A 19,381-nucleotide genomic window follows, 5' to 3' on the forward strand; every position below is an offset into this window, starting at 1 on the left:
GCATAACACATTCGAACAATCAGTCTGTCATCCACCTGTCCTTGCGGCTAAATCTTTTTATTGTAAAAGCGTGGGAAGCGAGCTTATTGATTACGCCTAACCTTGTTATTTTAAACAGAAAACAACTTCCAATAAATCGACATTTTTTCGAATTATTACTTTCACGCAATCGAAGGATATATCTGGGGAGTAGCGCGTGGTTCAGACAGGCGTTCTAGAGTCGCGCCGAAAAAATAGAATTAAGAGCGTAGCTCCGTTCAACCCCATTAAATTTTAGTTTCGGACAAACTCAACACACTGGAGAAGTCTAAGCGCAAACAAACGACCACACTATCACGCAACGCTCGTTTTTGTTTTTCGGGTCAGGTGTGCATTGTTCTAGACCCAAAATTGCACGTGGCAGAAATTATGTGGGTCAACATTCAAATTATGCTCCGACCTTTGCCGTCTTGCAGCCTTTTAAACGGCTTTCTGAATTTCCTGGACTTACATGTCGTAGGCCAAGGCCTTATAACATTTTAATTTGAAGGCAATATAGCCTTTCTACAAAATCTATGCACTACCCCTGCAGGTGAACAGTAAGTGCTGTTTTATTTTAATTTTATCTATTTGGTTATTTATTTATTTATTTAAAAAAGGTTTAGGGTTTTGAAATAGACTTCAGCGTCCAGTATAAAATTCCCCGGATTAGAAGTTGAAACGTTAAAAGGTAAGACAGACACAAAAAATATGTAAAGTGAAGGTTACGTAAACAAAGGAGTTAGAATATCAAGTACATAAGAATGAATGTTAAGACATAAAACACAGATGAAGGGTGGCAAAAGTTGGATTTAAACTAGTAAAGAATTCACAAAATTGAATTGGAAATTAGAAAAATTAAACACAACCAAACAAACCTATCTCAAAATGAATAATAAAAGGGGCATGCGAAATTCGGGGAGCCCCTGGTCAAAAAAGTGAGGGGTTTAATGCTTCACTTCGTAAAACCGCGCCTTCGATTCATATCCTACCAATACACATGGGGAACAAGGCAATTGGAAGTTTTATAACTGAGCGCAAGACCCGACTTATCGTTCAGCCTTGATCGTTGAACTATCTTACTTTTTTTTTTATAAAAGATGCACGTATTACGGTTCTCAATTTATTTGTACCTGGTGTAATGCAGATACGATATTCTCTATGCCTCATAACTATTTTCATTCCAGCTTAAGTCAAAGGTACCATTAAAAAGCTTAAACACAAGTTTTCGAATAGCTGGTTAAAACAACTTTCATAATACTGAACCATGCTAAATATCGTTCAAAAATCAAAAGCACACACGAATTTTGGCCTATTTTCTCAGTTTGCTGAAAAGATGTTGAATCCTTGAGCAGATAACAATGCAGTTGACTGAAACAATGCCCCAAGAACAAAGCATATTTTAAAGGATTAACGACAGAAAAAAGTGGATGTTGTTCACCCACGACAGGTTCTGATTAATGCGCCTTTCCTCAGAGTGTCCAGTTACTAATCACATTTCACATCTTTACCGTTGCCACGAAACCCATAACCATCTTAAAACAATTTAAACCCATGTACAAGACATTGTTATTAATGATGGGCATTTAGGGGCCTATTTTTAAACAGCGTTTTTCCCAGTCGGTTTTAAACTCATGCCCCAAGCTCAGCAATGTTGGCTCCCAAGCTCCTAAAACGCTGTTCTAACGGTGGCAATTGGCCATGTTTTTATTCGTTCTAATATGGAAACCATGTTTTTGGAAACAGAAGCAGCTCTTAAGCATTACACATGTGCATGATTAAGAATGACTTACCGCATGAAGGTAGCTCAACTACGCGCGACTCGTCTGAGCAGTGGTTCATTTTAACAAGCGTCGCATTTACACATCTGCTGTGAAGGCTAATGCGCTCTCTCACAGTGATCGGCCATGTTGTCATTGATTTTAATCTGTTCAGAGATTTCTTTGTTTTATCAATCGATTTCCCTTACTTTTGACGCTTTGTCACGTTTTCCCATAAGAATACAATGACAGTTTGTTTTCAATATTAACCTAGTAAAGTTTGCAGTGATCAGGATACAATACTCAAGAAAAAAATACGCAGGGTTTGATTTAAGTACTTGTGTTAGCGGAATAGACATCGGAATGTTGTCAAATTTTATCTTAAACTCCTTATTTTAAAAATATGAAATATATTTTAGTGAGATTTACAGGTTTTCTGCTTTCAAAGTTATCATACTTTGCCTGTAAGTATGACAATTTGATGGAATAGATCTAGAGGTAATGCGTCTCAAATTGTGTATCCAGATAAAATGTATTGAATATAACCTGGAAAATGGTTGGTCTCTACAGATTACATTTGTCTAAAGAAGACTTACATTGCAATAAGTATAACACAGTTGTTAGCAGCATTTTCCAAAATGAAGTCATTTTACATTCATCAATGAAGAATGTTTACTTTTCAATAACGACAGCATGATTGAAATGTTAGATTGCGCGGGTTTTCCATGAATATCCTATTCGAAGTTATTTGCCCATCAAAGAAGTGTGTTTATAATACGAACCTTACAGCTTGACGGAGCTCAGTACTGACGTGTATCACGGGCATTACATCATTAGCCAATAGGAAAGCTTTACGTGCTGAGCTGCGCACAGACATCAGTTCGTGAATACAGGAATCGAGAACCAAGTATAAACGGCTTGTCATGTGAGTATTCATAAAGTGCCCCTGTTAATTAAGTGGAGGAAACTTGTGACCTTTTACCTGTTGGTTGTTCATTCGCTCACAGCAGAGATTTTATGAATAACGCGACTGTCGGTTGAAAGCAGGACTATAGTCATCATAACAGAAGCAGTGCGCCGTGAATATGCACCGATCATTTTAACAAGAAGCTAACGATGCTCTGCCCCACCCTACGCTTCTTTTGGAAACTTTGACGAATAAAAATTACGCTATTCAAGTGGGGAAATCTGATATAGATAAAACAAGAAATCTTTATTGTGGTTTATACAGTATCGCTTTTTTACAGTAGTTTAGGCGGAGAACTATCTCATGTAATATTCGATGAAGTTTTAATGCCATCGCATATTGTTGCCACGTTATTGCAACAGCTTCTCGACGGTTTGCATGGTTGCCATCTTGAGGGCCAGCGCTTTTGTTCCACAAGGCATGCACAAAGGAGGTTCCCTGTGGAACGAAAGAACTGCCGTGCAAGATGGCTACCATACATAGCCTGTATACATAAACCAGAGAACGGTTGTCAAACTTAATTTATTTCTCCAGTTATGCCAGGCGCAAATTATTAATTTGACGGGGAAAATAACCCAGGAGTAGTGAGTTTGTGTACATTCTACAAACAGCGCCCACTTTGGTAAATGCACAATACATATCATCATTTGGAGATTAAATAAGTTCCCATTAATGATTTACCCTCGTTACCCAAGCTTGGTTTTGTTTTCACAATATATCTTCTACAACTGGTAAAACACCTTGGAATGGTCATGTCATGGTCGAAATGAAGCTAAGACATGGGAATTCTCTCAGTAACTTTTCAAGATCACAATTATAAATCCCCTCAATTTTTTTATATTTGACTAATTAGATTTTGACGTCTGAGGGAAATGCACCGGAAACTGCGACTTGGAAGATTGAGTTGGCAAAATCAAACAGGCGGTAAAAATCTTGGAAATGTTAAATAGTACTGTGGATTCAACACACACACACACAAATTACGTCATTCAAAATGTTACTGGATCGTTGAACGTCGGGCCGTTGAGCAATAGAAATCGTCATCAATGTTAGCAATAATATGAAAACATCATACGACTTACCGGAAAGGAACTTCCTTGGTGACTAGACCACGCCGCTATCTATACGACCAGAGATTTGAATCTGCTTGGCAAGGATTGCGATGAATCCCCAAATCGACAGCTAGAATTTTGCTAGTTGCCAAGGTTAGAACAGGAACAGAGCTGTAACGAATATTGACAAATCTGGTCTGACAAGAATGCACATGCAATTTCTGCTGTTCATCAAATTTCAGTCTTTGAACAGACTTGTGCCCCGGCCTTAAACGTCACATGCCGAACCGTCAATCACAGAATGAAGGGTTGTTACCAGTAAACTACGTCAACGAAGTTTTTGTCAGTACTCAGATGTGAGGGCGTGTATGTCTCCTCACCTTTATTTGTTTTACGAGTGGACCCATTTCCTTCCTGGAGTGAACTGGTCAGTGAATCAGAAAATTCAGAGACTCTGGACCGTTGGCTTGACACCGGCAATTCTCAACCCGCTTGATGGGGCGGAGACCTCCACCTGCTTCGACACCACTATTGTCGCTCAAAAATCTTCTCCGTTGAGGTATCTAAACGGTGGCTATGAGATAAGTGGACTTTCCCGCCCCGGATTTAACTGTGATTTTCATTCTGAAATGTGGACTTGTCTGCTGTATCTTAGTAATTTGTACTGAATGATCAGTAAAACAGAACCGAATTGTGACAGAAAAAAATATTGTTGATGCCAAAGCGCAATTATTTCTTTTGGCATATCCGATAATTGAGTAAATAAAAAAACACTTGCAGTTGATTTTTTTGTTTGGATTTAAAGTTTGGTTTGATCTACCAACACAATGAAATTTAAATTTCAATTCTCTGAAGATGAGAGGGGACTCAGTCCAATTATATAGGTAAAAAAACGAAGGCGTATACTGTTTCCGCTCGACCGAAATAGCCTTCTAAGATTTGAATTCCCAGCAAGTATTTTTCAAGACATTTAGCTTCAGACAACACTTTCCACCCGCTTTTAAATTTATAAGACCAAGTTTCTGTGAAGAGAACGAGGTTTCCAAGTGGGACCCTCAAGCAGGGTAAAAGAAGATACCGCTATGGTGGGTTTTAGGCCGCAGTATAGTCGAGAAAAATGATTTCTGAAGCATGTGATTTGCACTTACATTCTGGGATCGTATAATCTGCAAAGGGAAATAGAAAACCGAATATCAAATATTCACTTGAACAGGTTGGTCAACTCTCAAGAATGAATCAAGGGAGTGTTTAAGAGCTTATACAGTCTTGTAAAATACAAGTTCTTGTTTGAGCGAAATGAGTCCCTCAAGCGGGTCCCCAGTCAGGAACCAGTTTTCAGTCAGCAATGAGACAATCTAGATCAAGTACAAACATTGCAAGCTTACAAGGACAATACAAGGGGCAATATTATGTCACAAATAGAAGTTCTGTTAAATATCCTACCTGGAATCATGTCTTCCTGCCATTTCCACGACACCTCGAACTCGTAGCCGCCGGCAAAGCCGATGTACTGGTACATGACTTCGGACCGTTCGCTGTCCACAAAGTCCATGATTGGCTTGGGGGATCCTGGGGCGGTGATAATGATGTGTGGACCGCTCGCCTCGATACAGAAAGAGCGGAATTCTTCACAGTCAAGGATATCCGGAGTGGATTCCTCCTCAACGTTTGGCCCATGCAAGCCTCGACGGACTACAGTCATCTGGTTGTTCGAGAAGCCAAATTCTAGAGCATGGCGAGAGTGCACATTTCATTTCAACATTGGGCCAATTTATCATAAAAATAGCTAATAAATTACAAGTATTCTGCCCTTATATTTGCTCCCCATTATAAGCTGCTTACATTGAATGAGCAGGTCCAACATTCCCAATAAATTGCATTGTTGTGTCTGTCCATGCAAAGTTGAATCCTTATTGTGATTTATTCTTTGGTGTCCATCACGTTTCTATAAAATACATTGTTGGAGCGATTTCCAAGTAAGTCTCACTTGAGGGAGAGGTCCAATGTCAAAGCAGATAAAGGATGGAAAACTTACATGGCCTCGCGCTTTTTCATGAAGTTGAAATTTACTTTAAAACATTAGCTGAAGCAGCTAGTTATTTTATTAAACGAATGGAATTAATAAATTAATATTAAGTGATTGGCAATGCCGATGAACGATTTTGCTTTTTCAATACGCGCGTTTCACAAAAGTGCGCCTCCAAGAGCTTGCGACGTGTTGACCAATCATAGTGCACGGATTCTATCGACCCAATAAGCGTTTGAAAAGGGTCAACAGATTTCGCGCGTTGTGATTGGCCAGTGCGTTGCAGACTCTTGGAGGTGCACTATTATGAATAGCCCGTAAACGACTTATCGACCAAAATCAACACAAGCTACAGGTTTGGTTGCTGACTCACCAATTTCATAGAGCAGTTCTCCAGCCTTCGGGTCCCTGACTGGCGAGAGGGCAACAGCTGCTACACCCTCGGATTTGACTTGGAAACAGACTTTTCTTGACTTGGGCCACGGGCGCAGGATCCATTCGTAGCAGTAGCCCTTGTCAGTCACGAACACGTGGTCACTGAATTTAGCTAGAGTTGAACCAAGACACTTTTACAGATAGGTTAAGTTAATCAATGGTGAATTTCTTAGTCACGAGGACTCGACAAACAGCGGCGTAATTGGGAAGGGATCGGACCGCCTTGGGTAGGCGGGATCCTCTTTTGTCTCCCCCCGCCCATTTGCATACTCATAAATATGTATGCACACAAACTTCAAAAATGGGACTCCAAAGTTGAGCTCCAAAATGCTGACCTTTTGGGTCAAACATCCTTGCTTTGAATACAATACTATCGGTAAATCTCATCTACACTTAGATTACTTGATGGTATTTCCTTACAAATGCTTCTGATGAAATGTGAATCTGAATGAACTCTTCCAGTTTACAATGTGAAAATAATGTCTCATCAATTTCCAGACATCTAAGGTGGAAAGCTTGCGGTAGCACCATGCAAGGATACGATCTCTTTGTGAGTCTGTATGGTTCTGTCCGTCGTCGGTCTCCTGACGACGGACAGAGCATACTGTCCGAATCGTTGAGTTCCTCACGGCTCTTTTCAGTGCCATACAGACTCACAAGGAGATCGTATCCTTGCATGGTGCTACCGCAAGCTTTCCACCTTAGTTATCTGTCACCATGAATAGCTTGAAATCCCAATTTCCAGACATGTTTGGCAACAAAACCGCAGGATAGGATACTGAAAAAAACAATCATGTGAATGCCGATGCAAAAGCCTCACTCGTGAACCTTTTACGGTTAACCACTTGTTGCCTTTGGTGATTCATATTTCAAATAATGTTTCCACTTAAAAGTCTCCTCGACCACAAAACGCGCGTGGGTTGAAATTTGAAATGTCATTTGAGATTTCGAGGGGTTCACAATCCACCCGTATCTTCTGGCTCCACAGCATAATCTTCAGAACCAAAACTAATTCATATAGGTCGGCTGTGCAAGTGTTCTGGTTATTATTTGACTTACGCCCGTGTTCCTTGAATGCACCAAAGCTAAAGACTCCTACACTCAAGATGCTCGTTCCAAATCCCAGAAACTTGGGAGTGATTGGTCTCTTTGGATCCAAGTCGTATGTTAGAAAGGCAAATCGTTCGCCCACTCGTCCAACTTTAACAGATCTGGTAAAAAAGTCCCATTGTATACATTATGTAAGTGAAATATTGCGACTAAATTTTTCTGAAAAAAAATATGGTGCGTTCCTTTCCAAAAAAATCTCAAACTTGCTCTTTATTTGTTAAGCGTTCAGTTATAATGTCACAAAAAAGTTATGTTTTATAGTCAAATCTTTATCTGTTAAAGGGTGTTATCTCTGTATAAATACTGTAAGCACATTTTAATAATCTGAACTGTGAAGTTGTAGAGGTCAAATGATTTGAAAGAAAAGGGTGATTACAACCTCCTACCTTGATTCAAATTGCACCCAGTATTCGCTGAGCCGATCACACTTCAGTTCATATGGAGTTGCCTTGCTCTCTTTACCTGGTTGAAGGGGGCGGTAGATTGAAGACTCCGAATTCATTTTGTCCCCCAGGGCTGTGAAGAAATCATTCCAGAGAACACTGTTATCTGCTAATATCACCCTTCCAAATCAGTACCGTCACAAATCTTTAAAGGCCGTGTCAGGATGTATTCTGACTTCCTTTCACTGGCCTATGACATACTCTGGAATTTTTTTCATCCTCCTCTCAGATGTTTAGAGGCATATCCTAGGTCGAGGTCAATGTCAGTTACAGTCTTTCACATTGGAATTGCCTTCATTTAATTCATCAGTCTTTTCTTTCTATCACTTTGCTTTCTCTTGGCCTTATCGATACATATATATTGAAGTATCGAGATCGAAATGAAGATTCCCCTTCGATGCCCGACCTTCACACATTCATAGAGTTTGTTAGGGCATGCTACACTGGTCATTAAATCAAAAGGTCATCTATTGAAAAAGCTAAAGGTTTGAACTTACTGATAATAACTCTGTCGCTACCATCTTCCGTGTTTTCAGCCAAAACAATATGGACATCAGCAATCGCAAACACTCTGGAAAAATGAACAAATCGCGAGTTTGTATTTTTTAAACCGCCTTGCAAATTGAAAGAGGTTTATACCGCACGACTTCTTAAAGCTTCCAACCAAACAAATGTGTCGTCACCTTATGAATGATAATAAGAAACTGACAAAATTTAATGAATGAGTGGCACTCGGCAACATTCACCCCTGTGCATTTTTAATATAAACAGGATATTTTTGCGCTGGACTTTTCTTTTCGCTTATAAAGATCATTAGGAACACAACAGGTTATGAATCAATACAAAACGAGGCAGTGGCCAGTTTAGTAAAAACTAATGGAATTCTCTATGACTGTATTCGTCTACTGGTCGGTGTTTTACATTATGGGATATAGGAATGTTTCCTCCATTTCCTTAGACAGGAAGATTTTATTATACCTCAAGTTTGTACTGATCAAATTTGTGCCCGTAAGTTACAATTTAACTTGACGATGTGAAATATTGAAACACGTTTAGCAAATCCCTACCCTCACACTGTGTATCCTTGGCATACGCCTACCTGAAGTTTATTTGAAAATGTGATGCCGGTAGCAGACTCGGGTGCCACTGTAAACCGTCATTCTTCTCAGTTTGGAACAGTTGACACATATGGCTCTCTAGTGGTGCTTAGTAATAAATATAAATACATGTGATTTTGAACGGTAAATGACCATCCAACAGTGTTGAGAACATGCTGAATTTTAGGAGGTTTGAAAATTTAAAATTTCTGTCATGTAAGAAGTGTCTTTTACGATACTGATGTTTCCCAACGAACTGGGACAAAATGCAACAGAACAAAATGTTTTTAAGTTAACTTTTGATTGATTGGAAAATGATGGGCTCTGAATCCCTTCTCCAAGTATTATCAGGGCAAGCAAGAAGTAAGTAACCATTTTATATTTATTGGAGAATTAAATGACCTCGAGTATCAAAATACGTGAAAAAAATTAACTTTCGGCATCTTTGTACGGATTTCGTGGAAACAGGTCACATGTTTAATCAACCTAATCACAAATTAGTGACAAAGTCGTTCAGTAAAGGGATTCTTGTTGAGAAATCTTTATCTTGACTGAAACTGGACGAATCGTCATTAAATTCTTTTATCAAATGACATGAAAGTAGATTCTACTTTCAAGAAAAATATTGCTTTCTTACCAGCGGTTATCCTCGCAAAAGTCACAGCCAGCATCAGAACAACTAGACCGGAAGCCGCCATCTTGAAGGCTTCGGAGTCCGCCTTTGGGGTGTTATGACCTGCATCAGGGTAAAAGTATCGATTATTCGATTTTTTGTTTAAAATCCAGCATTCCAATTACCAATTTCCAAATTCAAAATGCTATACTCATATTCAACATTCTTCGAATAGGTTTGATTCACTCGATCCTGCACTCGACCTCTACCAGAGGTATTTGTATGAAATGACCAAAGCTCTAATTAGATATTACAATTGCTCTTCCGGCCATAGTTTTTTTGAAATATCTATGATTTTCCAAAGCTTTCACATTTCTGGAAATGTTGTTACCCCTTTCTGGTGTACGTTCGTGCGTCCACTCCCTTCCGATGTTTAGGCTCCGCTACTGCTTTGAACGCGATACTTTTTGGTAGTTTATTTGCACGACAACACAAAATTCGGAAGTAAAGATGGTTTCACGGCAGCTGCATAGGGGTCTTCACTGCTGCCACGTGAAAAACAACATCTCGTGTGACCCAGCCAAATGTGACCTTTCCTTAGGGCATCGCAGTTTCCTGGGACACATTGTTTTCACTTACCAGGACATTATTTGTGTCCTGATTATTTAGACAAAGACTTGTTCAAAATTGATTATTTAATTATCGACATCTAATAACAATGGTTATATACGTGAAGCCTCAAATCATAAACTGCAACACTTTATAAACAACATAAATCTGTTTAAATGCATTTGAAACAATTCCACACCTTGGACGACCCATCTGGAAAGGATTATAGATATTTGACACCACGTCCAATATCGATTCACTGGACTTTTGTCTTATCTAAAACAACAGGGCGAACAGCACTTGAGTGTAAGTATTATAGGTCTGTATGCATTTATGGATCACTCAAAAACTGAGGCCCAAAAGTACCCAAAAAGATATTTTTGTGTCCCTGTTACACCTGACCTGTGTTATGGGACTGAAAAATGTCGTTCAGTCGGATCGAAAGCTTGTTATTTGTTTGGCAAGTGCATGTAATTGGCATTATTTAATAATGAATCGGATGATATTATACATCACCTGTGGCAGAGATACGGAAAATTAGACCCCACATTTTGTATTATGAAACTAATACCTTGACTCAGAGCATAGTAATGACATACCAAGTGCACAGAGAAATACCTAAAGACCCGAGACTCAATTAATTCCACTTACCAGGACATTATGGACTCGTAAAAAGAATACAATTTTAAAGGGGAGATGCAATCAGTTTGCTTTATAAATTCTCGAAATGCACCTTTAACCTTTGTATTCCATTTAACCTTATTTTAAGCTTTTTACTATTTCAAAGGCTATTTTTATTGCCTTTTTGGTTTAGTGATGATGAATGTTTCCATATTCATGAGACAAACTGTGATATCATCCCAGAAAGAAATCATCAATGTTACATTGTTTGAAAACTAAAAAGTCCTGCATTTTGGTAGACTTTGCAGGACCAATTTTTTCGGTCTTTGGTGATTCATTGTTTTTATGTGCACAGAAATAAGCTTAGAAATGTTCTCAATAGGTAAATTCTGGGTTCTTTCGAATAGAAATCTGTGTCCCAAGATTACGTCACACTAACAACGCCCTCAATTGACCATGAAAGCACAGGGTTGAGAATGGTAATTATATATTTCTATAAATCCCGAATTTTGGATTAATAGTTCCCAGTTCGGGGTGTTTCTGTCACAAAAAGCCCCAAATTGCGGGCCTATTTTAAATAGAGGCTGGTGGCTTCATTCATTCAGAAATGAGCGCTTAGGTTTTACTTCTATTTTGGGGGTATCTTCGGGGAAAGGCGAATAAAAACATTTCATGGCTAACCCCCATAAATTTGAAACGAAAAGTGATCTTCTAGCCATAATCTTGAATTTCCAGTGAAAAAAGGAGGCTACCTCTTCACGAGAGTCAATAAGCGGCGCTATTTCGGTCCAATTCTGCACTGTTTTCTATGGGCGCGTATTTGGTGTAGTGCAACCGGAAGGGGTTTGCGCGTGGTGTGCGTACAATGGCCTGTACGCATATTCCATGCATTAAAAGAGGGTGTTCATAAGGAATTGTTTCATTTAAAGCTACAGTCTCCAGCGTTTCTGTTGCCTACAAAGATTACTGAAGCACTTGTTCTATTTCCAATGTGTTCACCAGCCCTTCGTTTCATGGAGATTCTAGAAAAAGATTCCCATTTTGGCTTCTCGGTCCTGCTGTGGGTCCTGCACGAGAACACGCTAACGTAAATAAAATGAAACAAATATTTATCCTGAAGACATTTTTCATCTCAAAACAGCCTTTTATGATTTGACTCCAGGTGTTTAAACCTGTAGTAAATATATTTCTTATTTGGGACTTTATATATTATATAAAGTCCCAGATAAGAAATATATTTACTACAGGTTTAAACACCTGGAGTCACACATGAAATTATCAATTAAAATATTGCCAGTTGGTCGTGGTTTCGAAGACTCTTCATGGTCCATTTTCAAGCAACTGAGAAAGAAAGAATGTGCACTCCATCGCCGCACAAAACTGGACGAGAAGACTTTGAACGTAGGGGGCGCTTGTCGTACAACACCCTTCCGCCCCTTCCCCACGGACGTATATAAAAATCCTGGACTTGCAACGCCTTTGTATGAAAAAGAAGCCAATCAGCGGCCATTTTACCGAGCCAAATACAACAGCATGGGTTGGCTCCCTTTTATGACGTCAGGAAGTACAAAGGCGGGCATTGCCAGGAAAGCTTTGTATTCGGCTCGGTGAAATGGCTGCGCGTGGATTCAGTGGTCTCTATAAGCTGATTAAGGGCATTGCGAGACCAGATTTTATTATACACGTCCGTGCCCCTCCCCCTAAATACGCGTGTGATTGGCTTTACATTTATGTTTATTCATTCTCAATAGCCAGTCCGTGTCATTGTCGAATTCTACACAACCAGGGGCTAGTGAAGAAACGCGCGTGCAGCCAATGGAGTCGAGGTTGGTTATGGGGCCTATGTGCACAATGCTCACCTGTAAATTTGCAGTCAGTGTTGTTACGTGCGACTAATTCAAAAGAACCAAAATGAAGTAGGGCACGACAGAGACGAACATGACAGCATAGAGTAGGAAACCAGCAACTATATTTACAGAAATTTATTCAGTTTACATACTAAAAATAATAAAGCAGTTTAAATCTAGGTTTCTATTTGTTTATACAATTAAATAATTACTTATAGGTTGTTGTCGAGGACTTGATTGGGTGCATGCTGTCAAGTTGACTATCGGTATTCTGTTGCGGAGGGGCAACTCAGGCACAGCTGGCTGAAGCACTGGCTGGTGCACCGGGTTGGTCTGATCCAGGTCATCTGGGGTGAGCTTCGGAACCGGTCTGGTCCCAGGCCATCTAGGTAGAGCCTCAGAACCAGCCTGGTCCTAGGCCATCTAGGAAGAGCCGCAAAACCGGTTGGTTTGGGCCATCAACTTGAAGGAGAGAGAGAACAGCGGAGACTCGCTGTCTCTACATGCAATGCATGTGGCAAGCCATCAACTTGAAGGAGAAGAGTACAGCGGTGACTCACTGTCTCTACATGCAATGCATGTGGCAAGCCGTCACCTTGAAGGAGAAGAGTACAGCGGTGAGTCTGCAGGCAGTGTATAGCTGTAGGGCCAATTGGACATTGGCTGGAGTGATGAAGGTTGGCGACACCCATCAAATGAAAAAAAGAACAGAGCCCCTGGCTGAACGGGTGGCTGTGGTGTGATGAGTGCACCCAAGCATGGTACAACCCACTTCTTAAATACATGTGCACCCAGCAAATAATAAAAGAGCCATTACATAACCGGTCAGCCCACTGGGCAACATCTTGACAAAAGAATACTGGGTACAAAGCACAATACATGGGGTCTGCTGCAGAACAGGTTAGACTTACAGTACCACAAATGTCTAAAGAAAGAATTAAATCAAAAACAGCAGGCGAATTATAAAGGAAGAAATGTCCCATCTGTAACAGTGTGCCTTTTGCTTTTAGCGTAAAGATAGCGCATTGCGTGGGATTAGAACAATGCATTACGCAGGGTTTGACATGCACCGTGCAAAATTTGTTGCTATAAATCGACCAGTCAGAATTATGAATTCAAGTTTGCTTGAAGATAAGGTCATATGTCAAGCTGTTGGCAATCGTAACCTCAGCATTGGTGACTGTACTAAATAAACTGCGTTCATTTGAGAGCTTGTTGCCCATTCACCGACGTGTATAGGTGTCAAACTGTCTCTAAGGAAAACGACTCTTGGACTCTGGTTTAAATTTTGAAAAAGTAGATATCTCAACCTGGAGGGATGAAAGCCACCAAATGAAAAGCATTTAAGAAATGCGCATGCGTGTTACTCGCGAGCCAAGCCCACCAAGTTCTGACCAGTGAACAGACCCCAGACGTGCGCGGGAAGAGTACGTCAATGATATCCTTTTGTTAATAACGACTTCGATTGCTGAAATAAATACAAAAGAATAAGCGCTGAATTCAGCAGCCCTGAAAACTGCAAAGGAAATCAAACTCAAATAATTCGATAACTCCCATTGTTTCGACCACCTGCCAGTTTCATTAAAACCTTGAAATGTGTAAAAAACAGATTACGTGAGTTTAGACAAGGTTATACGTTACCTTCCCTTTATGAATCATTTTCAGCTTATAAACGTTTTTTAATTCTAACTAGGCCTCTGCCTACATAAATACGAAGATATACCTCTAAAAGTGCGTATTGGTGCAGTTGATAGTACTTGAGTTACAAAAAGTTTCAAGTTAATTAAATTTAGAACCATTTGCACTTGTTATTTCCAACGTTTAATGAAAAATTGGGGGCGTGATTCTCATATTTTTGACGACAAAATAATGAAATTTTGAAACTTGTGCATCGTAGTGAGACGTTTTAATTTATGAAAATCCTAAAGCCAAAACATGCATTTGACAAATATTTGAATAATCTTTTAAGAATCATGCGAAACATTATCTTCACAGTTGGTGAGGTAAATATCCCGCTAGCACTGGACTTCAAATCCGTTTCCATTTCAATTCCTGCATAGATTCACCTGTTGCCTTTAGATTGAGTGAAATTCAGGTAAATACCTATTGATTTTCTTTAAGCCTTTTATGATGACTGTCCTTGGTGCTAATTGTACAAATTGTTTCCAGTGATTTTGTTCGATTACGCGGAAATTTTTTTATCGAGTGATTAGTAAAGACCCCATACTTTTCTAGGGTTAATTTCAATCAATAGATAATCTGCTTGTTTGCCGAGTACTATAGTTTCAAGGCAAACAACGAAAGAAATCGCTTATGAGCAAGGAATTCGATCGATCAGAAATAACATATGTAGACAAGGACACGTCACATGACGTTGCCATTGAACGACTGGTGCAATTATACAATATGCAGAAAATTACTTTGTGACACATTTCTGGACTTCTCGTTACCGTGCAAACGCCGTTCCACGCTCAGTTTCGTCTGCAAATCGTGCAACGTCAGACGGTATTGGACAGGCAGCCCTGCTTCCAGTGGGGTAATGTGCAGTATCTGACATGAATAATGGTCTTTTTTCTTCAGTTTTACGACTTAGAAATTATTAAAGTGTATTGAAGATTGCCAACCTAGATTTTGTGCGTAGTCTATACGGCTGGGTACCCGATATCCTTGGCCGTATTTTGTTTCACACGGATCTAGATCACAATCAGTGATCCGCCGTTGGTTTACAGACGCCAAAACCTGCCTAATCGATGGTGCGAACCATCGTAACGATCACTGATCACGATCCAGATCCATGTGAAACAAACAGGGCCCATGTTCAGATTGTGACAGTAATTGGACATGCTGGTCTACGGAGTGTGTGGTTTGTTTCTTGATTTTCTTCCTTAAAGTATCCCTTCTGAAGGCATATAAACTATAACTAAAGAATTCGATCGTAGATAAGTTCATTCATGGTTTAAAAATGATATAAACTGCAGTCTCGTCTTGCTTGTTTCCATTTAATCATTTAAGTCTTGCTCTCTTGATGCAGGTCAGATCACCCCGTAAGTGGACAGGACAAGCTACACAATGGCGGTGTCCAGGACTCTCGTCCTGTTAGCAGCAGTAGTCGCCACCGTCACTGCAGGCAGGAAAAATCTCCTTTTCATTTTGAAAGGCTGAATTACAGTTGTACTCTAGTTTAGTGCAACAATTCTCATTTTCCAAAAAAAGATTTTGCAATACGAGTGTCAACAAACCAGATGAAAGTTATTTTACTGTAAAAGACCAATTGGGAAATTACCAGGAACTATTGCGCACACGATTAACGATTAATCAGTAAAATGTACAAATAAGAAAAAGCAACTTAAACAGTTACACATAAAAATTATGTTGACTTGACCTTGTAATTATATTTTACCGTCATTTGGCTGCCGATGATTTCCAGTAAATTCAAGGAATTTTTACAGCCTACAGACTTTCAAGAAACCTTGATTATGAAACTCATGTAAACTTGTGCATCTGTTCAGGATCAGTTCCGACGTGTCAAGTGTTCCAGACCAAAAAGAGCAAAGACTTACAGTGGTTTCCAGGCCCTCTTCCGTCGTCATATTTTCGATTCAACTTCAGGTATGCACGCTTCATGTTCGATTTCGATTTTGGTCAGCAACTGTTAAACCTATCAAAATGTTATGCTGTGGATTAAACATGCAGATAGTCTAAAGAGAGCCGAATTAAAATTAGGGAGAGCAAGACTTACTATCTTGAGCTGCTTTGCTTGAAAATTATGAAATCTGACTTTGTTTAGACTTTTCTTCCAACCTGTTGGACAATAAGGTTTCTTTTTGGCGTGTGGATGGTGGGGAAAGTGAGGCAACGAACAGTTGTCTTCCCGCTGCTTGGTCCGCAAGCTTGTGACGTCATCAGAATTATACTTTTAATTGTCTCTCACGCCATAAAACTTCACCCTTTTTACCAACACAATAAATTTCAAGATCTCTTAAGGAATGCATGCTGTCAACTGCAGTATTTTAGTCCATGCTTCATTCATTTTAACTTCGTCGATACGACAACTGGTGGTCTTTTTCTTTAAATTCTTCGATTTTTCACTATCGCCGATAATATATCCATAATTTTTCCAGAGTTGCTGCAGTTGGTGACGTGAAGATTGTACTCTCAGACGGCAAGGGTCGCAGAAGTGACCGAGTCACCATCCGTAAGATACTACAATTCCTCTCTCCCTTAAGCATTCGTGTTTGTATAGGCACTGCATAGTGTCTTTAAATGCCCTTTCGCGCCCATACAAATCACTCCAACTTTGTAGAAGATCTGCCAATCGCACTAATTCTCATCAGTAGTCACAAAGAAGTTACTGTGGCGAGTTTTAAATTGTACAAGTTTAAACCATTTTACAAAATAATGAACGCTGCTTTTATCAATTCTGAAAGACAGTTGTCTTTAAAAGTAATGAGGCAAAAACATATTTTGAAACTAACCTTCCCACAATGGAGGAATATAATTCTGCTAAGGCCACCCACAGAAAGTTTAGACGCGACATCATCTATGTGGACCTCTATTTAGTTTATGAAATTGAACCTCTATTTTGCATGTATTGGCAGCCATGGTTTGTATTAAGTGTGGCCTCATCACTTGTTAACCACTTTTACCTCAAATTGAACATTTCACTTGTTATTGGAAATTAACTCAGTTAGTCCGTGACAGAAGGTCTCCTGATCCTTTGAAGATTTGCGTGAGGTAATTAAACGATTTCAAAACGATTTTAGAACTAAAACATTGGATTTCTCTGCTGACGGCTAACTCTAGCACAAACTGCGATTTCACGCAGCGGAAGACAGGTCTATAATCCCGGCATGGCTTCTTGCCCACAGTTCTTGGTGACAAGCAAAATTCCCAGTCTTCCATCAGACGTAGGCGTCAGGCGTCAAAGGAGATCCAGTCCACTGCAAATGAATTAATTTGCGGAGAATACAACAGCTACTGGGTGCAGTTTGAGCCAAGGTAAGAATTTGCATTGTACTTTGTTTGGAGTAGCCTGGGATACATTCAGCCCTCAGGAAGTTAAGCAAGCCGGCAATCGTTAAACACTTCTCATAGATTACTGCAGGAACTCAAGTCCATAACAGGGTTCAGTACCCTAAAGGAAGTAGCGCAGTGTTTTCTCTAAACAAAACTGTAATGCGAATTCCAAGACGGCTCATTCCCGGGACTCTTTGTCTTGGAGTACCCCTGGGGTGGGCACATTGTTTTTAGGAGAGCACTACAACGAAAAATAAACTGCAGCTGCATAACTTTATAGACTCAACTGTGGTCATTCACAGATTTCAAATGGGGGAGGGCACCAGCGAGGGGGACACGGGCATCAGCCGGGGACATGTACCCCCTCCCCAGTTACGATACTGGTTCATTCCAACCGAAGAGGGGGTGCTTCTGCCCAAGACCAATAACGTTACAGATTCAATATCCACCGTGGTGCTGTGATAGCTCAGTCTATACCCATGCTGCTCAGCAAGCTCCTGATCCCGGTTTAGAACTCTACCCTCTGTGTCGCTTTTTCAAATTTCATGACTTCCTTTAGTATTGCTATCCGCCTAGACCAGAAGAGCCCCCCATTGGATAAAATGGACCATGTCGGTCTGGAGTGTTTAATTTGCTGGTAGCAACGCCCCCGTAACTTTCGCATTTTACAGTCATTTGGTCTTGGCCAATCGGGGCTCCTTGGGGTGTTTGTTTGTTTGTTTGTTTGTTTGTTTGTTTGTTTGTTCGTTCGTTCGTTCGTTCGTTCGTTCGTTCGTTCGTTCGTTCGTTCGTTCGTTCGTTCTTTCGTTCGTTCGTTCGTTCGTTCGTTCGTTTGTTCGTTCGTTCGTTCGTTTGTTTTGTTTGTTTGTTTTCTTTTTGAGTTGATTTATTTCAATGGCAGGTTTTTTTCAGGGACACAAAGTCCGAAATGCTTTGTTACAAATGGTCTGCTTCCTGTTTCCAGTGCAACCTACGGAAATACAGTTCGGAAAAATCTACCGTGTTTTGTCCAACAATATCTCGACAGCCAATTTCAAGATTCCAGCCTCACGTTTTATCAAATCTCTCATCCGCAGATCCGTCAAGGTGGGACGAGGAAGCGAGAGGGCTGAGTTTATGAAGCTTGATTTCAACAAACCACTGACCCCCAAATTCTTGGGATTTGGAACAAGCAAAAAGAACGTGGGCCTCTTCACCTTTGATGATATCGAGAATCAGCAGGGTAGGTTAAATACCTCTCATTATACTCGAGGACTAAAGAATGTGATTTCTCCATCATAACGTTGAGGTTTTGGGGCTTCCTCCAATTATTTTGCTTGTTTATTTTCAATCAGGAGACACATCAGCACCATGTAACCAGTAATTTTTCGTACTCAAACCGTCTGCACTATTTTAGCTTCAAAATAGCGCATTTTGAATTTGGACTTGTCTTGAAAAGATGGGAAAGTAGAGGAATATTGCATCAATTTTTCAAACTTCGGCAAGGAGATGTAACTTCAAGTTTTTTAATGGTTTTGAATTAGCGTTCACTTAAAATGATTTTATACATATACGTGAGCTTTAAAACCACCAATCGGGGGGATTACTTCTCTGACTAAAATGAAATACACTCCGAAATGTTCATGTCACCCCATGTATTGAATGCTATGTACCGATAGATTCGACGTAGAAATACGCGAATACATGCAAGTCACTGTGTAGGGTCCACTTTTTGGTCGGTTGGTATTTTATCAATCAATAAGACCAGCCACGTGGTAGGCTCTTTTT

The 19,381-nt window shown here is 40.0% G+C and overlaps 2 protein-coding genes and 1 long non-coding RNA gene across 58 annotated transcripts in view; 2 read left to right on the plus strand and 1 right to left on the minus strand.

Annotated features, from left to right (window-relative positions):
• The window catches only part of LOC110991088 (uncharacterized), a 46,944-nt gene extending 36,844 nt beyond the window's left edge, over window positions 1-10,100 (minus strand). For 36 of the 49 annotated variants that reach the window (XM_087134353.1, XM_087134348.1, XM_087134349.1 and 33 more), the window contains exon 1: window positions 1,812-1,937. Coding sequence is in view for 3 of the 49 variants with exons in the window: in XM_087134312.1 (XP_086990438.1) it covers window positions 4,946-4,963; window positions 5,241-5,522; window positions 6,197-6,370; window positions 7,318-7,469; window positions 7,755-7,884; window positions 8,309-8,382; window positions 8,911-9,016; window positions 9,546-9,606 (997 nt within the window). In the remaining 46 variants the exon portion in view is untranslated. Of the gene's footprint in view, window positions 1-1,811; window positions 1,938-3,827; window positions 3,969-4,945; window positions 4,964-5,240; window positions 5,523-6,196; window positions 6,371-7,317; window positions 7,470-7,754; window positions 7,885-8,308; window positions 8,383-8,910; window positions 9,017-9,545; window positions 9,645-9,912 lie in introns of those variants that run through there. The other 13 variants (XM_087134346.1, XM_087134345.1, XM_087134323.1 and 10 more) reach the window with 5 other exon arrangements.
• On the plus strand, window positions 322-3,834 carry LOC110991089 (uncharacterized). The gene is made up of 3 exons (XR_002600099.2): window positions 322-578; window positions 2,568-2,703; window positions 3,599-3,834. It is a non-coding gene; the product is annotated as an uncharacterized LOC110991089 (long non-coding RNA).
• A 4,878-nt stretch (window positions 10,101-14,978) lies between the features above and the next one.
• Window positions 14,979-19,381, plus strand: part of LOC110991192 (uncharacterized) — a 38,702-nt gene continuing 34,299 nt past the window's right edge. For 6 of the 8 annotated variants that reach the window (XM_087134398.1, XM_087134399.1, XM_087134401.1 and 3 more), the window contains exons 1-6: window positions 14,981-15,134; window positions 15,630-15,725; window positions 16,108-16,207; window positions 16,720-16,793; window positions 17,467-17,596; window positions 18,691-18,836. In XM_087134398.1, the coding sequence (XP_086990524.1) occupies window positions 15,668-15,725; window positions 16,108-16,207; window positions 16,720-16,793; window positions 17,467-17,596; window positions 18,691-18,836 (508 nt within the window). In that variant the 5' untranslated portion in view covers window positions 14,981-15,134; window positions 15,630-15,667. Of the gene's footprint in view, window positions 15,135-15,629; window positions 15,726-16,107; window positions 16,208-16,719; window positions 16,794-17,466; window positions 17,597-18,690; window positions 18,837-19,381 lie in introns of all 8 variants that reach the window. The other 2 variants (XM_087134404.1, XM_087134405.1) reach the window with 1 other exon arrangement.

The sequence above is a fragment of the Acanthaster planci genome, linkage group LG03 (genome assembly GCF_054643075.1).
Source record: "Acanthaster planci isolate LZ-2023a linkage group LG03, COTS_SCS, whole genome shotgun sequence".
Lineage (NCBI taxonomy): Eukaryota > Metazoa > Echinodermata > Asteroidea > Valvatida > Acanthasteridae > Acanthaster > Acanthaster planci.